The 18772-nt window shown below is 40.7% G+C and overlaps 1 protein-coding gene across 1 annotated transcript in view; it reads right to left on the bottom strand.

Moving 5' to 3' along the window:
• The window catches only part of TNFSF4 (TNF superfamily member 4), a 105533-nt gene that overhangs the window by 4449 nt on the left and 82312 nt on the right, over positions 1 to 18772 (bottom strand). The window contains exon 2 of the mRNA XM_060088573.1: positions 14633 to 14791. Coding sequence (XP_059944556.1) covers positions 14633 to 14782 — 150 coding nt within the window. The 5' untranslated portion in view covers positions 14783 to 14791. The remainder of the gene's footprint in view (positions 1 to 14632; positions 14792 to 18772) is intronic.

Here is an 18772-nt window from a genome sequence, read left to right as displayed (position 1 = left end):
CCATCACCTGGCACCAACCTCCTTGTCAAGCATCATGGCTACACATATCCTTTCTGTGTCTTATGCTGGAGCCAACCATTTCCTCTAAGCTCTTTGCCCTTGAATAGAGCCTGGTAGGACAAAACAGAGGGCATAGGCTTGGGAGTCAGATTCAGTTCAAATTGTGACTTCTCTAGTTTTGTGAATTTGGAAATGTTGTATACCATTTCTGAGCTTTAGCTTTCCTGTCTGTGAAAATAAGGCATAATATTATTATTGGAATGTTCCAGGAGATGACTGTAAAGCTTAAATAAGTTAACATATATGAAAGTACCGAGGAGTTTGCCTGGCACATGGTAAGCATTTGAAAAATACTTGCTTCCTTTTTTCTCTCCACCAAGAATGGCCCTCCATCTATGTCGACCCATCAAAGTATCACCACCTTCAAGGCCTAAATCAAATCCCTGATTTTTGGTCTCTCATAGCAAGTACTTAAAAACCACTCTATTGGGGCTTCCCTGGTGGCGCAGTGGTTGAGAGTCTGCCTGCCAATGCAGGGGACACGGGTTTGTGCCCCGGTCCGGGAAGATCCCACATGCCACGGAGAGGCTGGGCCTGTGAGCCATGGCCGCTGAGCCTGCGCATCCGGAGCCTGTGCTCCGCAACGGGAGAGGCCACAACAGTGAGAGGCCCGCATACCGCAAAAAAAAAAAAAAAAAAAAAACACTCTATTCCCATGGATGTTTATAATAGCTTTGTTTATTATTGCTAAAACTTGCCAAGCAAAAGCAATCAAGATAGCCTTCAGTAGGCTGAATGGATAAATAAACTGTGATACATCCAGACAATGGAATATCATTCAGTGCTAAAAGGAAATGAGCTTTTCAAGCCATGGAAAGACATGGTGGCACCTTAAATGAATATTACCAAGTGAAAGAAGACAATCTGAAAAGACTATATACTGTATGATTCCAATTATGTGACATTCTGAAAAAGGCAAACTATAGACACAGTTTAAGATCAGCAATTGCCAGGGGTGAGGGAGGAGGGAGAGATGAACAGGTGAAGTGCAGAAGATTTTGAGTACTGAAACTATTCTGCATGATACTCTAATGGTGGGTACATCTTGTTGTTCATTTGTTAAAATCCATAAAACGTACAATACCAAGAGTGAACCCTGATGTAAAAAAATTTTTTAAATCACTCTATTGACTTTCATTCTACCACCATTGGATACATGTCTCATCTCCTCTACAAGACTACTTAGCTGTGTGCTCTTGGGAAAATGGCATTACCTTGCTGATTTTTAGTTTCTTCATCTGTAAAATGGAAATAGTAAAATCTATATCTCAGAGTGTTGTTGTGAAGATTGAATGAGATAATGTATCTAAATTTTCAGTACCTGACCTGGAACATTGTAAGGAGTTGATAAATGTCAGCTATTATTCTTGGACGCCCATGAGAGATAAGATCCATGTCATGTTCTTAATTTAGTCTATATAACACTAATTTAGCTTTACATATGACTACAGAATGAAGGAATTAATAAAATGAAAAACGAAGTCCAACAAAATTCCTAAAATATCCCTCTGGCTCTCTGTAGCCCAGAGAAACAATACAAAAGAATCCTGGCTTCATAAGAAAGGTTACCAGAAAACAATACGAAAATATTAATTCTACCCACATGCACAAACATGGTCTTTTTCATATCAAGAAAATCAAAATCCTCATACCTTCTCCAGATACTAAAAGAAAATGGAATATATCAAAGGTCCCAGAGGGCTTTCATGTAAGGACAAGCTATACAATAAGGCTTTTTCAATATGCAAAGTCTGAAGAGCCAGTACCATCCTCAAAGGGGAAGGGAAACTCCTATAAGTCTACACACCAGAATCAAAGCACAGTCCTGAAGTTTGAATGAGATGGTTTCAGAAGCATGAATATAAAAGAAGTCATCTTCTAAATGAACATTATATTTTACAGATGAAGAAACTGAGGCCTACAGAACTAAAGAGATTCAACTCCTGTCCTCCAATGAAAGTACAACTTTCATTATACCAAAACACAGTTTTCTTTCTCCCCATGCAAATTTAAAGTGTGGAGAAATTTCTTTGAAGACTTTATTAATATTCCATTTCTTGTGTCCACTTCAGTGCAAAGTTGGAGGAAAGAAGAAGTTGCCACACACAGCAGATTGGCAGGGTGGTGGTCTCACGATGACCTCATCATGAAAGTGCGTAGGGAGAGCCAAAAGTTCAGGCTTCCCTCCTGGGTTTGAGGGCTGTCATAAGTAGAGCCAAGAAAACAGAGTACTCAGCAGGCAGCTGATATATGGGCTATTTGACCAATTGACTGAATAATGCACATGTCCTGTCTAGGAGCAGCTAAAGATGCGACAAAAGGTCAGCTGTCCCACTGTTCTCAAACTCTAATGTGCATCTGATTCACCTGGAAAATTTGTAAAAATGTGTATATGGCCAGTCTATCCATAAAGATTCTGATTCAAAAGGTGTAGGTGGATTCAGTAATCTACATTTTTACAAGCACCCAAGGTTCAGGATTTGAGAATTACCACACTCAACTGTGAACTCCTGAAGGCCCAAATCCAGAAAATGTATCTTCGACCATGCCCTTGGCAAAAAGCATGCCTGTTCCAAAGGTGGTGCTCAAAGGATGTTTGCTCTACTGTAAGCATTATTCAATAGTTGATTGAATAGTTATATGATTGCCATGTTATTGCTGATTTGAAACAGCATCAACAATTATTGAGTACCTGCTATATGGCAGGCATTACATTCAACTCTAAGAACACAAAGGGAAAGAAGACACAAACCTTATTTTTGACAAACTTGTATGTCAACTGGGGAAACAGCTCCTCTACAAAAAAAACCTTTGGTAAGCATCAACAGGCAATGTATGCCACAAGGTTCCAGAGAACAGAAAAATCATTGCAGGCTTTGGCCACTCAAGGACGAAAGACATGGTTTAAGGCCTTGAAAGCGAAAGAGGATCCAGATAATCCAAAGACATTATATGGAAGAAAGGTCTAGCAATGAGATCATTCTTGGTATATTCAAGAAAAACAATAAAAACTTATTGAGAACTTATAACATGCCATGCACTGCGTTACTCTTTCTCAATTTCATTACCTTTTTTGCTATCCAAAATAACACTGTTAAGTAGAAATAGTAATTACCCATGTTTTACAGATAGAAAAATGAGAATCAGTGCTGTTAAGAACTTGCTCAGGAAGAAACAGGTATTAACTTGAGTTTGATTGAACCCCAAGTTCATGGTAACATCCTTTCCCTTTATCCTACTCTATTTTAGAGTAAAAAAACCCCTATGAAAGCATTTGTCTGAGGGTTCAAAATTAATTTGAATTATTTTAATTGTCAATACTGAATAAGATTAAAACATTAGGTTTTAGATAGTTGTCAAAATATTCAGATATATCTCAAAATATCTAGACATTCTCCAGGAAAGAGCTCCTCAGTCAATCCTACAAGGTTGTTTGTGTAGTACAGGTTGGCAAAGCCATTAGCTGGGCTCTGATTAGATGCCATTGTCCTGATAAGGGGCAGCAGGACAAGTACAAAGTAGGCAGCAAGCAGGCGATGCAAAGGAGAGTCAGAATTATGTCCTTTCCTGGCCTCTCTCAGCACCTGGAGCACTGAACTGTCTGAGAACACAGATGGAAAATGTCTGATATCTAGCATGTACCCAGCAGCCTGTACCATGTTCCCAAAAAGGTGATGCTTGCTTCATGAGCTCATCTTTGGAATGTGTGAGTTTCTAATTCTGACTCACTGGGATGTGGCATGAGGCTGCCAACCTTATAGTCATGTGGCATTTGTCCTGGAGGGGGATGTATCTGTGGCAGGAGGGAATGATACTCATCAAATATGAAACCAGGAAGTGGGCTCTGCATTCATTATGTGGGCCTTGCCCTTCCTCACTTGATATCAGTCAAGATCCTAGGTGGGAGTGGGATGGGATGTGAGTCAGTGGAGGATGGCGGGGAAACCGATCTGTGATGGGGACTCTGTGGTTCACCCTGCAACCTCCACTGGGATGTGAATGTCTCCTCCCCCAACACTGGGCTTCATGTCAATCAGAGGAGACCTGAGAGATCATGAAAGCACAGCCTCACAAGCTCTCAGGGTGTGTCTCAACAAGCCTCTGAAGAGGAAGATGGAATTTTCTATATTTACCCATTACACTGGGCTGGGAAGGTAGACTCTCACCCTGGTGGACTTAGTGTGTACTCAGCGGAAACTCCCTTACAAAGGGAAGGGCCCACACTTCGGATCAGGGAAGTTCAGAACCCCTCTCAGAGAAAGGAATAGGAAGAATGGGCAAAAACTGATTCTTTGGCCAAAGAGTCTTCCATAAACAGAAAACTTTACCCCCAAAGTTACATTTCTTAGAGATGAAGATGTGTGACTTTGAAAATCCTGCTGAATAAAGAGTCTACTGAGATTTAATGAATACAAAGAAAAGCCATTTTACCTGTCATTCAAGACTCTCTCTTTCTCTATCCCCACCCTTCACCATGGCTGCCAGCACTTTTTGCTGTAATCTCTCTCTTAACTTTTACTCACCTCGCTACTACACAGCCCCTGTGATATCCTAATACAGCCTCCTTTCTCTAACCACTTCCACTTTTCTTGTCAAATTTACTTAGTAATGGCAAGTCTCCACTAACTGACCCTCTCCCCTCTATCTCAGAGAACAGGAACTGTGGTTTCACTGTCTCAAATGCTTAGCAAATTAGCAGATTCCTAAGAGGAATATCAGGTATTCAGATAAACAACCAAATGAACCAAGAGCACCCATGTGACATGAACACACCTTCAAAATTTTGTGATTTGCAAAATTTTGCAACCAATTCTTTATATCCTCAGGGGGAAGATTTTCTTACATCTGGGTTTCCCTTTCCACATTTACTGGGGAAATCCTTAAAGTACACTGACAAAGGGGTCTGCCAAGACATTTCTAAGAACTCCTTTCCTGTCAGACAGAGAAAGACAAATACTGTATGATATCAGTTATATGTGGAATCTAAAAAATACAACAAACTAGTGACTATGACAAAAAAGAAACAGACTCACAGATTCAGAGAACAATCTACTGGTTACCAGTGGGGGAGAGGGAAGGGGGGATTGAAAGGTACAAACTACTATGTATAAAATAAGGATATATTGTACAATACAGGGAATATAGCCAACATTTTATAATAATTATAAATGGAATATAATCTTTAAAATTGTGAATCACTATGTTGTACACCTGAAACTTATATAATCTTGTACATTATATAACTTGTATAATCTTGTAATAAATTTTAAAAGATTAAACTGAAAAAAGAAATAACTCCTTTCCCCACCTTGGTGATCTCCAGCAAAACACCCTAGTCTCTAAGCAAATGGAAGGGTTGGTTTACAAGGTACCCACTGCATTATCATAAATCTTACAATGCCTTAAACATAATGTTATTTATAAATAAACCTTTGCTGAGCTAAGGTAGAACTTAGCCCTTTAGACTATGCCCTGATCTTGGCTAGTGGCTGCATAATCACATAGTATCCGACACTGGCTTAAGCCAACATCATATGTGATTGCTCAAGGTTTTTTACATTGCCCCATTCATCCTTAAGTACAAAGGGGGTAGCAGAATTATTACAATCAATATCTTTCTACTTGAAGTCACTCATTCCCCATCTCATTTGCTATATAAAAAAGGAGGCACTATTGCCTTGGAAAGGCAACCTAGTAGAATGGACAAGGCATTGGGCTGGGAATAGGAACACTTAGGTATGGTCTTAGGCCAGAACAAGTCCTTTCCCTTTCTCAGTTTCTAATATCCTTATGTTTATGTCCATCCTCAGTTAAGATGGTGGAATAAGCACTGTGGAATTAGGAGTGTCTAAGGACTTTTCCATACCAGAGATTAGGCAAATCACAACATTCAAAAGATAAATCCCAAATTATTGGTAGATAAGAAGACCTTTTGAATAGAAGACCTTTGCAACACAATAAACCCCTCAGCTGTAAGAAAAGCAACAGTTTTTTCCCCCAAGTGGCTCCCTATGACGGTTAATGAACAATCAAGAATATCTTTTGTGTTGTTTATGCAATGAAGCTCTTAGCCTCATTTGCATGAGGCTAAATAATCCTCAACCTATATTCTGGTGTGAACTAAGACTGGTGACTGGTAAAAATCATAACCGAACAGCAGTGGAATGATGATGGTGGTGGTAACAATAATGACAATGACATTTTAAACTAAAGCCTTCTTGTTAAATAATGGAAGAGAAACGAAGCACCTAATGCAAAAATTAAAGTATGCTCACTTTATAATCCCAATTGAGAAACTAGATATTGAATCCATGTAGATAGCCCTCTGTGAAACTTCTTACTGAAGAGCTGTACCCTACTTGGTTATCCAGTGCTTATCACACACTATGTTATTGCTTCACCATCTTCTTTCTCCACTAGATTGCAAACTCTGAGAGGGCAAGGAAGACCAAGTCTTGCTTACCATTGTTTCCTCAATGTCTGACAGGTAACTTATTTTCCATAGATCTTGTTAAATAAGTAAATTAATAAATGGTTGGTAGTGAGTTGAATAGTGTCCCTCCAAATTTATGTCCACCTAGAATCTCAGTATGTGACTTGATTAGGAAATAGGGTCTTTGCAGATGTAATTAGTTAACATGAGGTTAACTAGATTAGGGTGGGTCCTAAGTCTAATATGACTGGTGTCCTTAAAAGAAGAGGAGAGGACACACAGATTCGCACAGGGAAGATGGTCACGTGAACTTGGAGGCAGAGCTTGGGGTGATGCAACTACAAGCCAAGGAACACTAAGGATTGCTGGGAGTCACCAGAAGCTAGAAAGAGGCAAAGAAGGATCCTGAAGGATCCTTCCCTACAGCCTTCAGAGGGAGCATGGCCCTGCTGATACTTTGATTTTGAATGTCTATCCTCCAAAACAGTAAAAGATTACATTTCTTTTAAGGTACCCAATTTGTGGTACCTTAAAAGGCAGCCCTAGGAAACTGATACATGGATGAAAAGATATTTGCATATAGTGTGAAATCACACTTACAACATTAAAATAATTCTTTGAATCAGTCTGATAGAACTAGAAAGGCCCAGGGAGATTATATAGTCTAATCTCCTTATTGTTTTTTTTTTAAAAAAGTACAGCTCGGAGTGAATAAATGACTGAGCTAGTGCCCAAATCCAAGTTCTCTTGCTCTTCTATGAATATATCACACATGGCAATGATTTGTTTCATCAAAATAACCTATGCTGTATTATGCGTTTGTTAAAGCTTCATTGGTTGTGTTATCTATATTTGTGGAAGTAGATTTAGATCCCTTTTTAAAAAGAATCTTACTTCCCTTTATGCCAGGTTATAAATCTTTCCCCCAATTTTTCTTCAAAAGCAATTAATGTCAGAAAAGGAAACAAATTTTAAAACAGCCAGCCGAAATTCTTACGGCTTAGAGCCATGGCGTCTTGGCTAAGTGTAACGGAAAGAAACAGGACTAGAATTTAAACCTGGTCGTAATTTATAACCAGACCTTCCTATATTGACCTAGACAAGTCTCTATGCCTCAAACTTCCTCATTGTAAAACTGCACACAAATATCTGTCTATCTTCCTCCGAGGTCATAGTGAAGAAGAGAGGACAAAAGTAGGGAAAAGATCACAAAACCAGAGATGGTTATTGCAAGTAGCACCAGGAGTGATGCCCCTCAACCTCCACAAAAAAAGTGCTTTGAGTTCCCAGTCTTCATCAAACCACATACAGGGCCAGATTAAGATCTTTATGGGCCTTGGAAGTTAAAAACGTTAAGCACCCAACACACAGGTAACTCAAAATATATTTTACATTACTGAGCAGTAAAACATGTGTTTAACAACTTCTTTTATAACCCAGCAATGTTTTTTTGTTTGTTTGTTTGCTTGTTTGTTTTGTGGTACGCGGGCCTCTCACTGTTGTGGCCTCTCCCGTTGCGGAGCACAGGCTCCGGACGTGCAGGCTCAGCGGCCATGGCTCACGGGCCCAGCCGCTCCGCGGCAGGTGGCATCTTCCCAGACCAGGGCACGAACCTGTGTCCCCTGCATCGGCAGGCAGACCCTTAACCACTGCACCACCAGGGAAGCCCCCCCAGCAATGTTTTTATAATTTCCCTTGATGACTATTCTGATGCTTGGTTATAATTTTTTGTAATGTTAATTGTCATTTTCATCCTGATCTTTGCTTGACAGTTTCACTGGTTCTCTAGGGTTGTGCTGTGGCGACCTACAGGGCAGCCCAGCCTGAGGGTACATCATTTACACTCCCTGGACAACCCCGCAGCTGCCCACCTATATAACATTTTGGGAGTGTCGCTTTCTATCCATAAGCCCTTATTCAATTAGTACTGGAAGAATTAAAGTTTGGGTCTATTTGCCCATCTTTCTGTCCAAGTATGTTCTTAAAGAGCATTTTCAATGTTATCAAAGCTAGACAAATTTATACAAATTAATAACACATCAAACTTGCATTTCAGGATGAAAGGTTTGCTGAAAAGAAAGTAATGCATAATTATGCCCATCTTAGCTCCAACGTTTCTAATATTTTGAAACAGACCACTCTTCTAAATACAATTTTCTGCCCTATTTGGCAACCAAGTCACTGGAGAATTGGATGAACTACATCAACGTAAATGGAGATGGAATCAGCCTGGGCCATGTGTTCTAAGTGTGCCGTTTTAGATCTCTGAACCACTTTCAGACACTAACTTGATAACATTTTATACCCTCATAAATTCTCTCCTTCATTTTTCCTTTGTTCAGTAATACAGCCATGAGGTCTTAATTAGACATCTATATTCAAAAATGTTAGAATTATACCAAGAGGGTTTTTTTTAGCCTTAAAAATTACAGTAGGGGGCTTCCCTGGTGGCGCAGTGGTTGAGAGTCCGCCTGCCGATGCAGGGGACACGGGTTCGTGCCCCGATCCCGGAAGATCCCACATGCCGCGGAGCGGCTGGGCCCGCGAGCCATGGCCGCGGAGCCTGTGTGTCCGGAGCCTGTGCTCCGCAACGGGAGAGGCCACAGCAGTGAGAGGCCCGCGTACAGCAAAAAAAAAAAAAAAAAAAAAAAAAAAAATTACAGTAGGAAAGTCAAAGTCCATGAAGTTAAGGTTAACTTTACCTATAATATGCTTTCTGAGATTTGAGTTATGGAGTGTGTGTGTGTGTGTGTGTGCGTGCGCCATAAGGCAAACATTTTAGTGGTGGTATGCTTATGGAAGCATATTCATGAATAATAATAATCATCTCAACATTTATAAAGCTCTGTAACACATTTGTTCCTCACAATAACCAAATTCCAATTTTTGAAAATGATTAAATTGACACTCGGAATTTTGGGGACTTTACCCAGAGTCACAAAGCTAAAAGACTGGACTGAACCAGAATATTCTAGTTCCTAGTCCAGTGTTCTCTCTCCTACACCTCAATGACTCCCCTAAAATTTTGAGAAGATATGTTGTATTTTTGTATGAGGAAGTGTTTTAATGCCTTCATTTGGCTACAAACAAAATGCACAAGCCATAGGATGCTGGGGAATCTAATTTCATCCTAACACTACCACATATGCCATATATTTTATCTGTGACTATGAGAAATAACCCTTCTACTTCGTTATTCAGTTGTATCTTTTCACTCCCTAAATAGGAATAACAACATTGTATATGGCTCCTCCAACCTAAGTGATTCCAGAAGATTAATGTTCATGAGCCATGAATGGCGAATCCCTGAAGTGGGTGGGGAAGCTGTGGGTTCTCTGAAAGTGAAGGGCACAGAAGTAATTTCCATTAAAAGAAACAGAATTGGAAGGGCAGGGTGATCAGCCCCTAGGCAAGGCTAGCTCTACTCAGGGCTAGTAGCTAGGAGTTGAGGTCAGAGAAAAGGAAAAGGGCCGGTTATACTCCAAGGTCTATACCAAGAGCCCTTCTGCTTGCTTCCCATCTCTCCTCTGAGTGTGTATATTTGTTTCTATTCATGTGTACATATGTGACATTTTCCAGCATGATTCCTGTCCAAGCTATTCTGTCCTATTTTGGGTACTTGGGTCACAACCCATATCTAAATTTTTCTTGTAGAAACTATCATCACTGTGTAAATAGTGAACAATATTAGGCCCGCTTGATATTGTTCATCCTCTTACACATGGATGAGCGCTTGTCTTCCTGAGAAAAGTGTTCTTAACTCCTCAGGAAATAAGAGTGGGTTCTCTTTAAAAGATATCCAAGAACTGTTAGTTTTACTGTGGCGCCCCCTAGTGCTATGTGAGGTTAGACTCACTTTCTGTACTTGTCAATATGCAGACCGCATAAGAGTAGCGAAATTTGGAGAAGCGACAAGTTGGGTAATTTTTCCTGTATTTTCTTTGGCATAGAATGGAATGAAGTGTGTTCCCTTAGCATGAGTCACAAGACCCTTTGTGTCCTGCCCCCACCTAGATTTTCATCTTCATCTCCCTCCACTTTCCCCAATGAACTCTCAACTCCAACCATTCTGAACAACTTGCTCTTTTACCTAGAAAGCCTTCTGCCCCTACCCACCCACCATCATCCCTCTTGTCTATTTAAAGAATTTCCACCTTTCTTCTAATATCAGGGAAGCATTACCTCCTCCTCCGGCTTGTACCCTCCCTGAGTTTCTGTTTTCCTATCCATAAGTGGACTATGTCTAATGTCTGCTCAAAAATCCAACAATTCTATACATTTTCAGTAGTACCTCCTTTAAGAGCCTCAAAATACTTAGTGACAAATCAGTTTAATACTTCAGATGTTTCTTTTTAGCTCCCATAAAATTTCTTATAAAATGCAAATTCAATTACATTGAAAATTATTTCCATGTCTATCATAAAAAATGTCTTTAAAAACTTATTAAATTACATGGGGACACATTTAATTTGAGCTAATCTGAGACAAGATTTTTTAATCAAAAATGCCTCTTTTTCTTCCTAAAGGATACAAAGTCCAAGTTATAGTCTGAAACTTCATCAAGAAACTGAATTCTAATTCTGGCCATCACTGATACAGAATTGGTCAGCTCACTTTCCAAATGCCTTCACTTCTGTCTTTCCCAGGAGTAAAACTGATAAGAATATAAACCTTTAACTGTGGGTGGGATGTGCTGAAGAATTATCACTAAAAGCACATCTTTAAAATACTCTGATAAAGATGATACAAATCTTGGAAGAGCCCAGCTTCAATAGCTCTGAGACACATGTGTATAATTTGCAAAAGCTTCTCACCTTATAGATCAGCTTTTTTCTGCCACTGTTCCCAGGTGAAGGTATGGGGAAGAGTGGAAGCCTGATACTTTTTTTTTTTTTTTTTGCGGTACGCGGGCCTCTCACTGTTGTGGCCTCTCCCATTGCGGAGCACAGGCTCCGGACGCGCAGGCCCAGCGGCCATGGCTCACGGGCCCAGCCACTCCGCAGCATGTGGGATCTCCCCGGACCGGGGCACGAACCCGTGTCCCCTGCATCGGCAGGTGGACTCTCAACCACTGCGCCACCAGGAAAGCCCAAGGCTGATACTTTAAACGGCAGTCCCAATAAACATCCAAACAGCATGTATTGATTTTTGTGACTCAATTTTATAACTTGTATCATGGATATTCTTCTACAGCATCCACTTCTTTCCCTTTTCTAAATAAGGTATTTTGCTAATCCAGAATAAGTTACTTAGATAGGTACATGGTATATAAATAAATACAGATTACAAGTATATGTGCAAATTTGATTTCCCTCAGTCCTTTCTTAAGAACCAGGGTATCCAGAAGCTTAGGCACAAAAATCTGTCCACTTAAATTGGTATTTCTCAGATCCTCATACCCATTTTATGACTATATATATATAAACTACATACCCACAGGATATTGACCTGGAAGAGATATTTCTTGATCATTTGATCCAACTGCCTCATGTTTCAGATGAGAAAATCAGGACCCAAAGAGGGAAGTGTATTATATAATGAGTGGGTAAGGTCCATCTTTTTTTCTGACATTCAAAAACAAAAACTTCTGCTTTTCACATAATAAAACTTAACCAAGTGGTGAGAAAATAAAGGTTACTAAATAAACTTGATTGAAGGGAAGGTTGACTGCCAAATGGAGTTTAACAGTTTCATATGTATTTTTTTACAGAGTCATCCATATAGGAAATTTTTTATGAAGTTTAAAATTTAATCTAAGAAATAAGAAAAAAAATCATGATTATTCTCCAAATATCTCTCCTACAATGAAAGAGATCCAATTTAACTAGGCAAATGGTGAGCATTTCAGCTTTATTTCACCCCCTATACAGATCACTCTAATATTATGTCTTATAAAAGTAGAGATTGATTGGCATCACCACCTACCCCATCCTTCAACCAAAATTCCCAACAATCTTATCTAGGAATTTAGAAAAGCTATCAGTCTATGTCCCTTCTTCAGCTGTTACTTTACACCCTTCTCTCTCAATCAATCTCTCTCTCCCCCCCACACACACGCATGCGTGCACACACACACACACACACACACACACACACACTGCTGCCACCATGACTGATCAAGTTCTGGGGAGAACACACACGAATGTCCTTCCCCTTAACAAAGCTTATGAGATTAAATTTAAGGACACAACATGCTGCCCTGGGTCTTATTAACAGTATAAGAAATGATGTTAGCTAAAACAGTCTAGCTAGAAGTAAGAAAAAAAGTTGAAGTTAATGTCAAGTTAAGAATTTCAAATATCTGTGCCTCAAAAAGTTCTGTATCCAAAGTATACAAGAACACGTTTGTTGAACAAACAGCTCTAATATGCCTCCTCTATCTTTGCTTCCATTTCTGGGCCAGGACCAGAGAAAGCTAATTCTCTCCCAAAGATCAGCTCCATGAATTCTAGTATCCTGGAAGCCAGCCCTCAGCTTCCCTTCCAGGCTCTAGCACAGAACTGCTGGGTGACTTGCTAGAAAGGACCCCTTTCCTCTGCATCCCTTGGGTACTGATAGTTCGGGGCGGCCCCCGCCACCAGCTGGCTACACACCTGTATCTGTTTCACCTTTTGCTCTCTCCTGCTCAGAGCCCTAGTGCAATTAATTGTTGAGCCTTGACTGGGGCCGTATGTTCTGTCTTTTTATCATCCCACAGTGTAAGGAAATATGTAACGCTGTGGTTGTTTGAAAAAGTACTCTCAGGGCTCCCAGACCTGGTGAATAAACTCAGCTGTTCTATTTTGGGTTACTCTTTGTTTTCTTCTCGGAAGAGCCTAATTCCGGTCTCTGTCTTGGGCATCCTGCCATGGACACTTTGCTCCTCCCCCCACACCCTCTCCCCAGATCGCCTACTCTAATTTCACCCAAAGGCTTCTGTGAAGAGAAGGAAACGTCTGGCATGATGAGGATAGGATGGGTGTGTTGTGGTGCTCACTGGTCTGCAGGCTTGAGTATGACACCAGCTGCACTTCGGGAATTTGGGGACACGAGCACTCTATAGTACAGTGATCACCACCACACCCCCATTAGCCTGTAGGCACTGAAAACCCCTACTTCCTGCAGGCGAAGACAAGCCCAGGCATCATCTAGGACTCTGCTCATCTTATCCTGATCTAATTTGAGGTACCCAGTCTCTGACCTGGCCATCAGAAATAAAAGTTCCTATTGTCTGACCTTTACCAGGGAGAGACTTTTCTAACACAGAGCATCCACCAGGAGAACAAGAACTATCAGACTAGCCCCAACAAGGGAACATAGGGACACTATTCTTTTTTTCTTTTCAGTGGAATCTCCTGCAGTCAAGAACATCCTTAAAGAGCTAATAATGTTTGTAGATATGAATAAGTAAATAAGAAAAAATAATGTAAAAGGGACCATAATAAGGAGAAGGAAAAATGGAAAGAATATCTTCATTAAGTGGGGGAAATACTAAAATGATGATCTTCCACTACATAATGTATTGGACAAAGTGATGTCTATAAGTTGTGATTGGTAGAGAAAGGCTGTGAGAAACAATATCTGATCAAGTTACTGGGGTAAATGCTTGGCCATGCACACATACAGGAGTGAACACATACATCTCTGCCCTTAAAATACAAAGGCTAGCTAGTTAAAAGAACTTAATACTGATACATTTAGCATTCTTCAAAAAGCGTATTTCCTTGAGAGTCTATGGGGTTTATGAATACGATAGGAAAGTGTAATAATGTAAAGAGATTTTCTTATTTCCTTTTTACATTAATTCCCTGATCAGATGCTTACTAGCAGAACAGGTAAACCAAGTAGGTATATCAGTGACTCAAAGCTTCTAAGTGACAGCTCATAAAGGAATACCAGGATTCTTGCATTGCAAAGAAAAAGAATAATCCAGAAGCAGTGCCCCTGCCCTATCTCCACTGTGCCCCACCACTGCCACTGCTGAAAAAAAAGGAAGGAAAACAGAGACAAAAGGGTGTTTGACCACACTTTACGATCGCTGAGCGGAAAAGGGAAAAAAAAAAATTTTGGTGTCAGATTATTTCCAAGTGACCATTTGCAGCTGTTGGAGCTGCCATCAGCCTGAGCTGGAGGAAAGGACATGCCAGTGGTGCATCTTACCTGAGCAGAGAAGTGAAGACAGATGTAGGTGAGACACAGGAGCAGCCCCAGCCCCTGAATTACGGAGGACACCAGCAATAGCTTGTTCCTCAAGAATCTCCGTCCTGGTGCGTTTCCAACATGCTCATTCAGGGGTTGGACCCCTTCCATCTTCACAATCTGGATGCAGGGAAGATGAAAACTGTGACAGAAGGGAACCTGAGGGAGGACTGACCTCTTCCCCGCAAAGAAGGAGATGAAGCCAAAACAAGGTGTATCGATCAGAAAACACACAAAGGTCCCAGGACCAGAGACAAGAGGCGATTGAAAGAGCAGAGCGGACTCTCAGTTTTAATGCTGCAGCCTTTGCAGGCAGGCGGGGGAACTTCTTTGTGACTAATCTGAATTTCCCCTTTACTTTCTTTCTTTTTTTTTCTCTGGGCTAACAGGGAGTTGTTTTTGTGGCATTCCAGTTCTGATTTGAGTGACTGTGAAATGACAGTCATAAAAGTGTGCTATTTTCTTAATTTCTCATTGCACCAGTAACCAAATTGTGGGTCACTTGATAAAGATAAAAATCATCATCCACTGATGTAGGAGCTCATCTATCCCTTCCCCGAGGTGTCTTAAATCATAGAAGAGATTGAAGGAAAATGCTAGCCTTAAGTTCTTGGCTGCACTTGATTGGGTAACTAAGCACTGAACCCATTCAACAGATTCAGGGGAAAAAAGCACACGAAGACCATTCTTCAAGTGAAAAAAAAAAGAGAAAAGTTTAAAATAGGATGGTGAATCATGTAGAATAAAGGAGTAAGATCCTCTAGTTTTAGTCCATTGCATTATAATAAACTAGCATATACTGAGCATCTACTATGTGTCAGGCACTGTGCTAGACAGCCCTAAAATCTTTTTCTCATTTAATCTTTGAGGCAAATTTAGTAAAGACTTACATGATTAATTTTAAGCATAGCAGGAAAGAAGCAGAAGAGTATCCTGACTTTTTCCCTTCCCTCCACTATACATTTTGTCCATACATAAGTTTGCATGAACGAACAAATGAATAGCTTCAAATAAGCTCTGAAGGTTGTTCCTTTCTTTGAGGTCAGGGTAGACACAGAACTTGGAAAGTAAGAGTATTCTACCAGTAGACACTACTTACCCTTCACCATTGAAATAAATGATCAAATGAAATAAATGATAAAGTTATTGATAATGTCAAGGTCATATTAATAAATATTTACTGAATACATAGTGAGCCCAGTACTATGTTGGACAGTATAGGTACACTGGGAGGGGCTGTTTAAGAGAGAACAACTCTTCTGTGGTCAAGTATGTCTCTCTGAGCTCCCTATCAGCCACTCAATGGATATTTAAAGAAGGAAAGAAGAGAGAAATAACATCAACAAAATAAATGAGCTGTTGTATGCAACTTAATTTTATAGAAAATTGATATGAGGCATATTCAAGAGGGAAACAGCTTATGAGAAATGGAAAGTACATTTATTAATACAGTAATACAGTTTAAATCAATTAATATATGAATTGATACCCTCATTATAATCATTATACTTTGCGTTTTCAGAACATATTGGTCTTCAGAAGTTCAAGTTTTTGTCTGAAATATAAGGTGACTGAGACACTACACCATACACGCCAAGCCAAAACTAGAAATCAAGTTCCATCTAAACTTAATTCTAAATAGGTATTCCTATGAGAAAAGTATGTGTAACATACAGGGTATGGATTAAAAAAAATTGAAAGGCAGAGTCAAGATGGCGGTGTGGGAAGACGGGGAGTTAGCGTCTCCCCACAGCTAGGGTGCCTGCTGGCTGCTGGTGGGGAACTCTGATGCCCAAGGAGATGGAAGGAGCCCTAAAGTGAACCGGTAGGATGCAGAGGGACTGAGGTGGGGAGGAGAAGTGGAGGCCAGACAAGATCTATGCCCCTGAGGTCAGGGAGATCAGGACACACAGGTGGGAGGGACCCTCCGGGAGGAGGGGGAGAGGAGCAGAGGGCGACTGCCCGCCCACTCAGGCCGGGAGCCTGCTGAGCTCCCAGGCCCGTCCCCTGCCCTCCAAAGCCCCCTCCAGGCTGCATGGGTCCTTGTGGGCATAGGAGGGAGGCCGGGGAGATCAGGAGAGGCAGGCAGGAGGGACCCTCCCAGACTGGAGGAGCAAGAGAGGAGAGAAGGGCATTTTCCCCACCCACTGGAGCCCCAGAAGCCTGCTGGGCTCCCAGGGGAGGTACCATGCCCTCTGCGGCCAGGGGTGGGGGGCACGCCTGGGCCCCTTTGGTTCCTTGAGCCTAGGTCCCACCCCCCCCCACAGCCCCCAGGGACTTTTCCAGCCCTATGGGTCCTGAACATTGGCCCCGCCCACAACCCAAACCTCACCCTTGCTTAGGCCCCGCCCCCTACAGCCAAAGCCTCCTCCCCAACCCCCCACTTTTTTTTTTTTTTTCTTTTCCCTCCTCTTTTTTACTATTGTGGTACTGTTGTACCTTCTGGTTGTTGTTTTATCTATATTTTTATTTTTATATTCTTTCTGTTTCCTAGTCTAATTTTATTTTTTACTTTGTTAATGTTCTCTTTATTTATTTATTTTTTGTGCCACCCCAAACGGCTTGCAGGATCTTGGTTCACAAGCTAGGGGTCAGGTCAAAACTCCTGTGGTAGGAGCTCTGAGTCCAAAGCACCAGACAAACAGAGAACCTCAAACCCCAGGGAATATTCATCGGAGTGAGGTCTCACGGAGTTCCTCATATCAGCACCAAGAGCCAGCTTTACCCAACAGCCTACAAACTCCAGTGGTGGAAGCCTCAGGCCAAACAACCAGTAAGACAGGAACACAATCCCACTCATTAAAAAAAAAAAAAAAAAAAAAAAAAAGAGGCTGCAAAAAACTATGTCACAGATAAAGGAGCAAGGTAAAAACCTACAAGACCAAATAAATGAAGAGGAAATAGGCAATCTACCTGAAAAAGAATTCAGAGTAATCATAGTAAAGATGATCCAGAATCTCAGAAATAGAATGGAGGCCCAGATTGAGAAAATACAAGAAACATTTAACAAAGATCTAGAAGAAGTAAAGAACAAACAAACAGAGATGAACAACACAATAAGTGAAGTGAGAAATACACTAGAAGGAATCAATAACAGAATAATTGAGGCAGAAGAATGAATAAGTGAGCTGGAAGATGAAATGGTGGAAATAACTGCTGAGGAGCAGAATAAAGAAAAAAGAATGAAAAGAATTGAAGACAATCTCAGAGACCTCCGGGACAACACTAAACGCACCAACATTCGAATTATAGGGGTCCCAGAAGAAGAAGACAAAAAGAAAGGGTCTGAGAAAATATCTGAAGAGATTATAGGTGAAAACTTCCCTAACATGGGAAAGGAAATAGTCACCCAAGTCCAGGAAGTGCAGAGAGTCCCATACAGGATAAACCCTAGGAGAAACACACCAAGACACATATTAATCAAACTAACAAAAATTAAATTCAAAGAAAAAATATTAAAAGCAGCAAGGGAGAAACAAAAAATAACATACAAAGGAATCCCCATAACATTATCAGCTGATTTTTCAGCAGAAACTCTGCAGGCCAGAAGGGAGTGGCAGGATATACTTAAAGTGATGAAAGAGAAAAAACTACAACCAAGATCACTCTACCCAGCAAGGATCTCATTCAGATTCAATGGAGAAATCAAAAGCTTTTCAGACAAGCAAAAGCTAAGAGAATTCAGCACCACCAAACCAGCTTTACAACAAATGCTAAAGAAACTTCTCTAGGCAGGAAACACATGAGAAGAAAAAGACCCACAAAAACAAACCCAAAACAATTAAGAAAATGGTAATAGGAACATACGTATCAATAATCACCTTGAATGTAAAATGGATTAAATGCCCCAACCAAAAGACACAGACTGGCTGAATGGATACAAAAACAAGACCCATATATATGCTGTCTACAAGAGACCCACTTCAGACCTAGGGACACATACAGACTGAAAGTGAAGGGATGGAAAAAGGTATTCCAGGCAAATGGAAATCGAAAGAAAGCTGGAGTAGCAATATTCATATCAGGTAAAATAGACTTTAAAATAAAGACTGTTACAAGAGATAAGGAGGGACACTACATAATGATCAAAGGATCAATCCA

The sequence above is a fragment of the Mesoplodon densirostris genome, chromosome 2, assembly GCF_025265405.1.
Source record: "Mesoplodon densirostris isolate mMesDen1 chromosome 2, mMesDen1 primary haplotype, whole genome shotgun sequence".
Lineage (NCBI taxonomy): Eukaryota > Metazoa > Chordata > Mammalia > Artiodactyla > Ziphiidae > Mesoplodon > Mesoplodon densirostris.
This window is presented reverse-complemented; position numbering and strand designations above follow the sequence as displayed.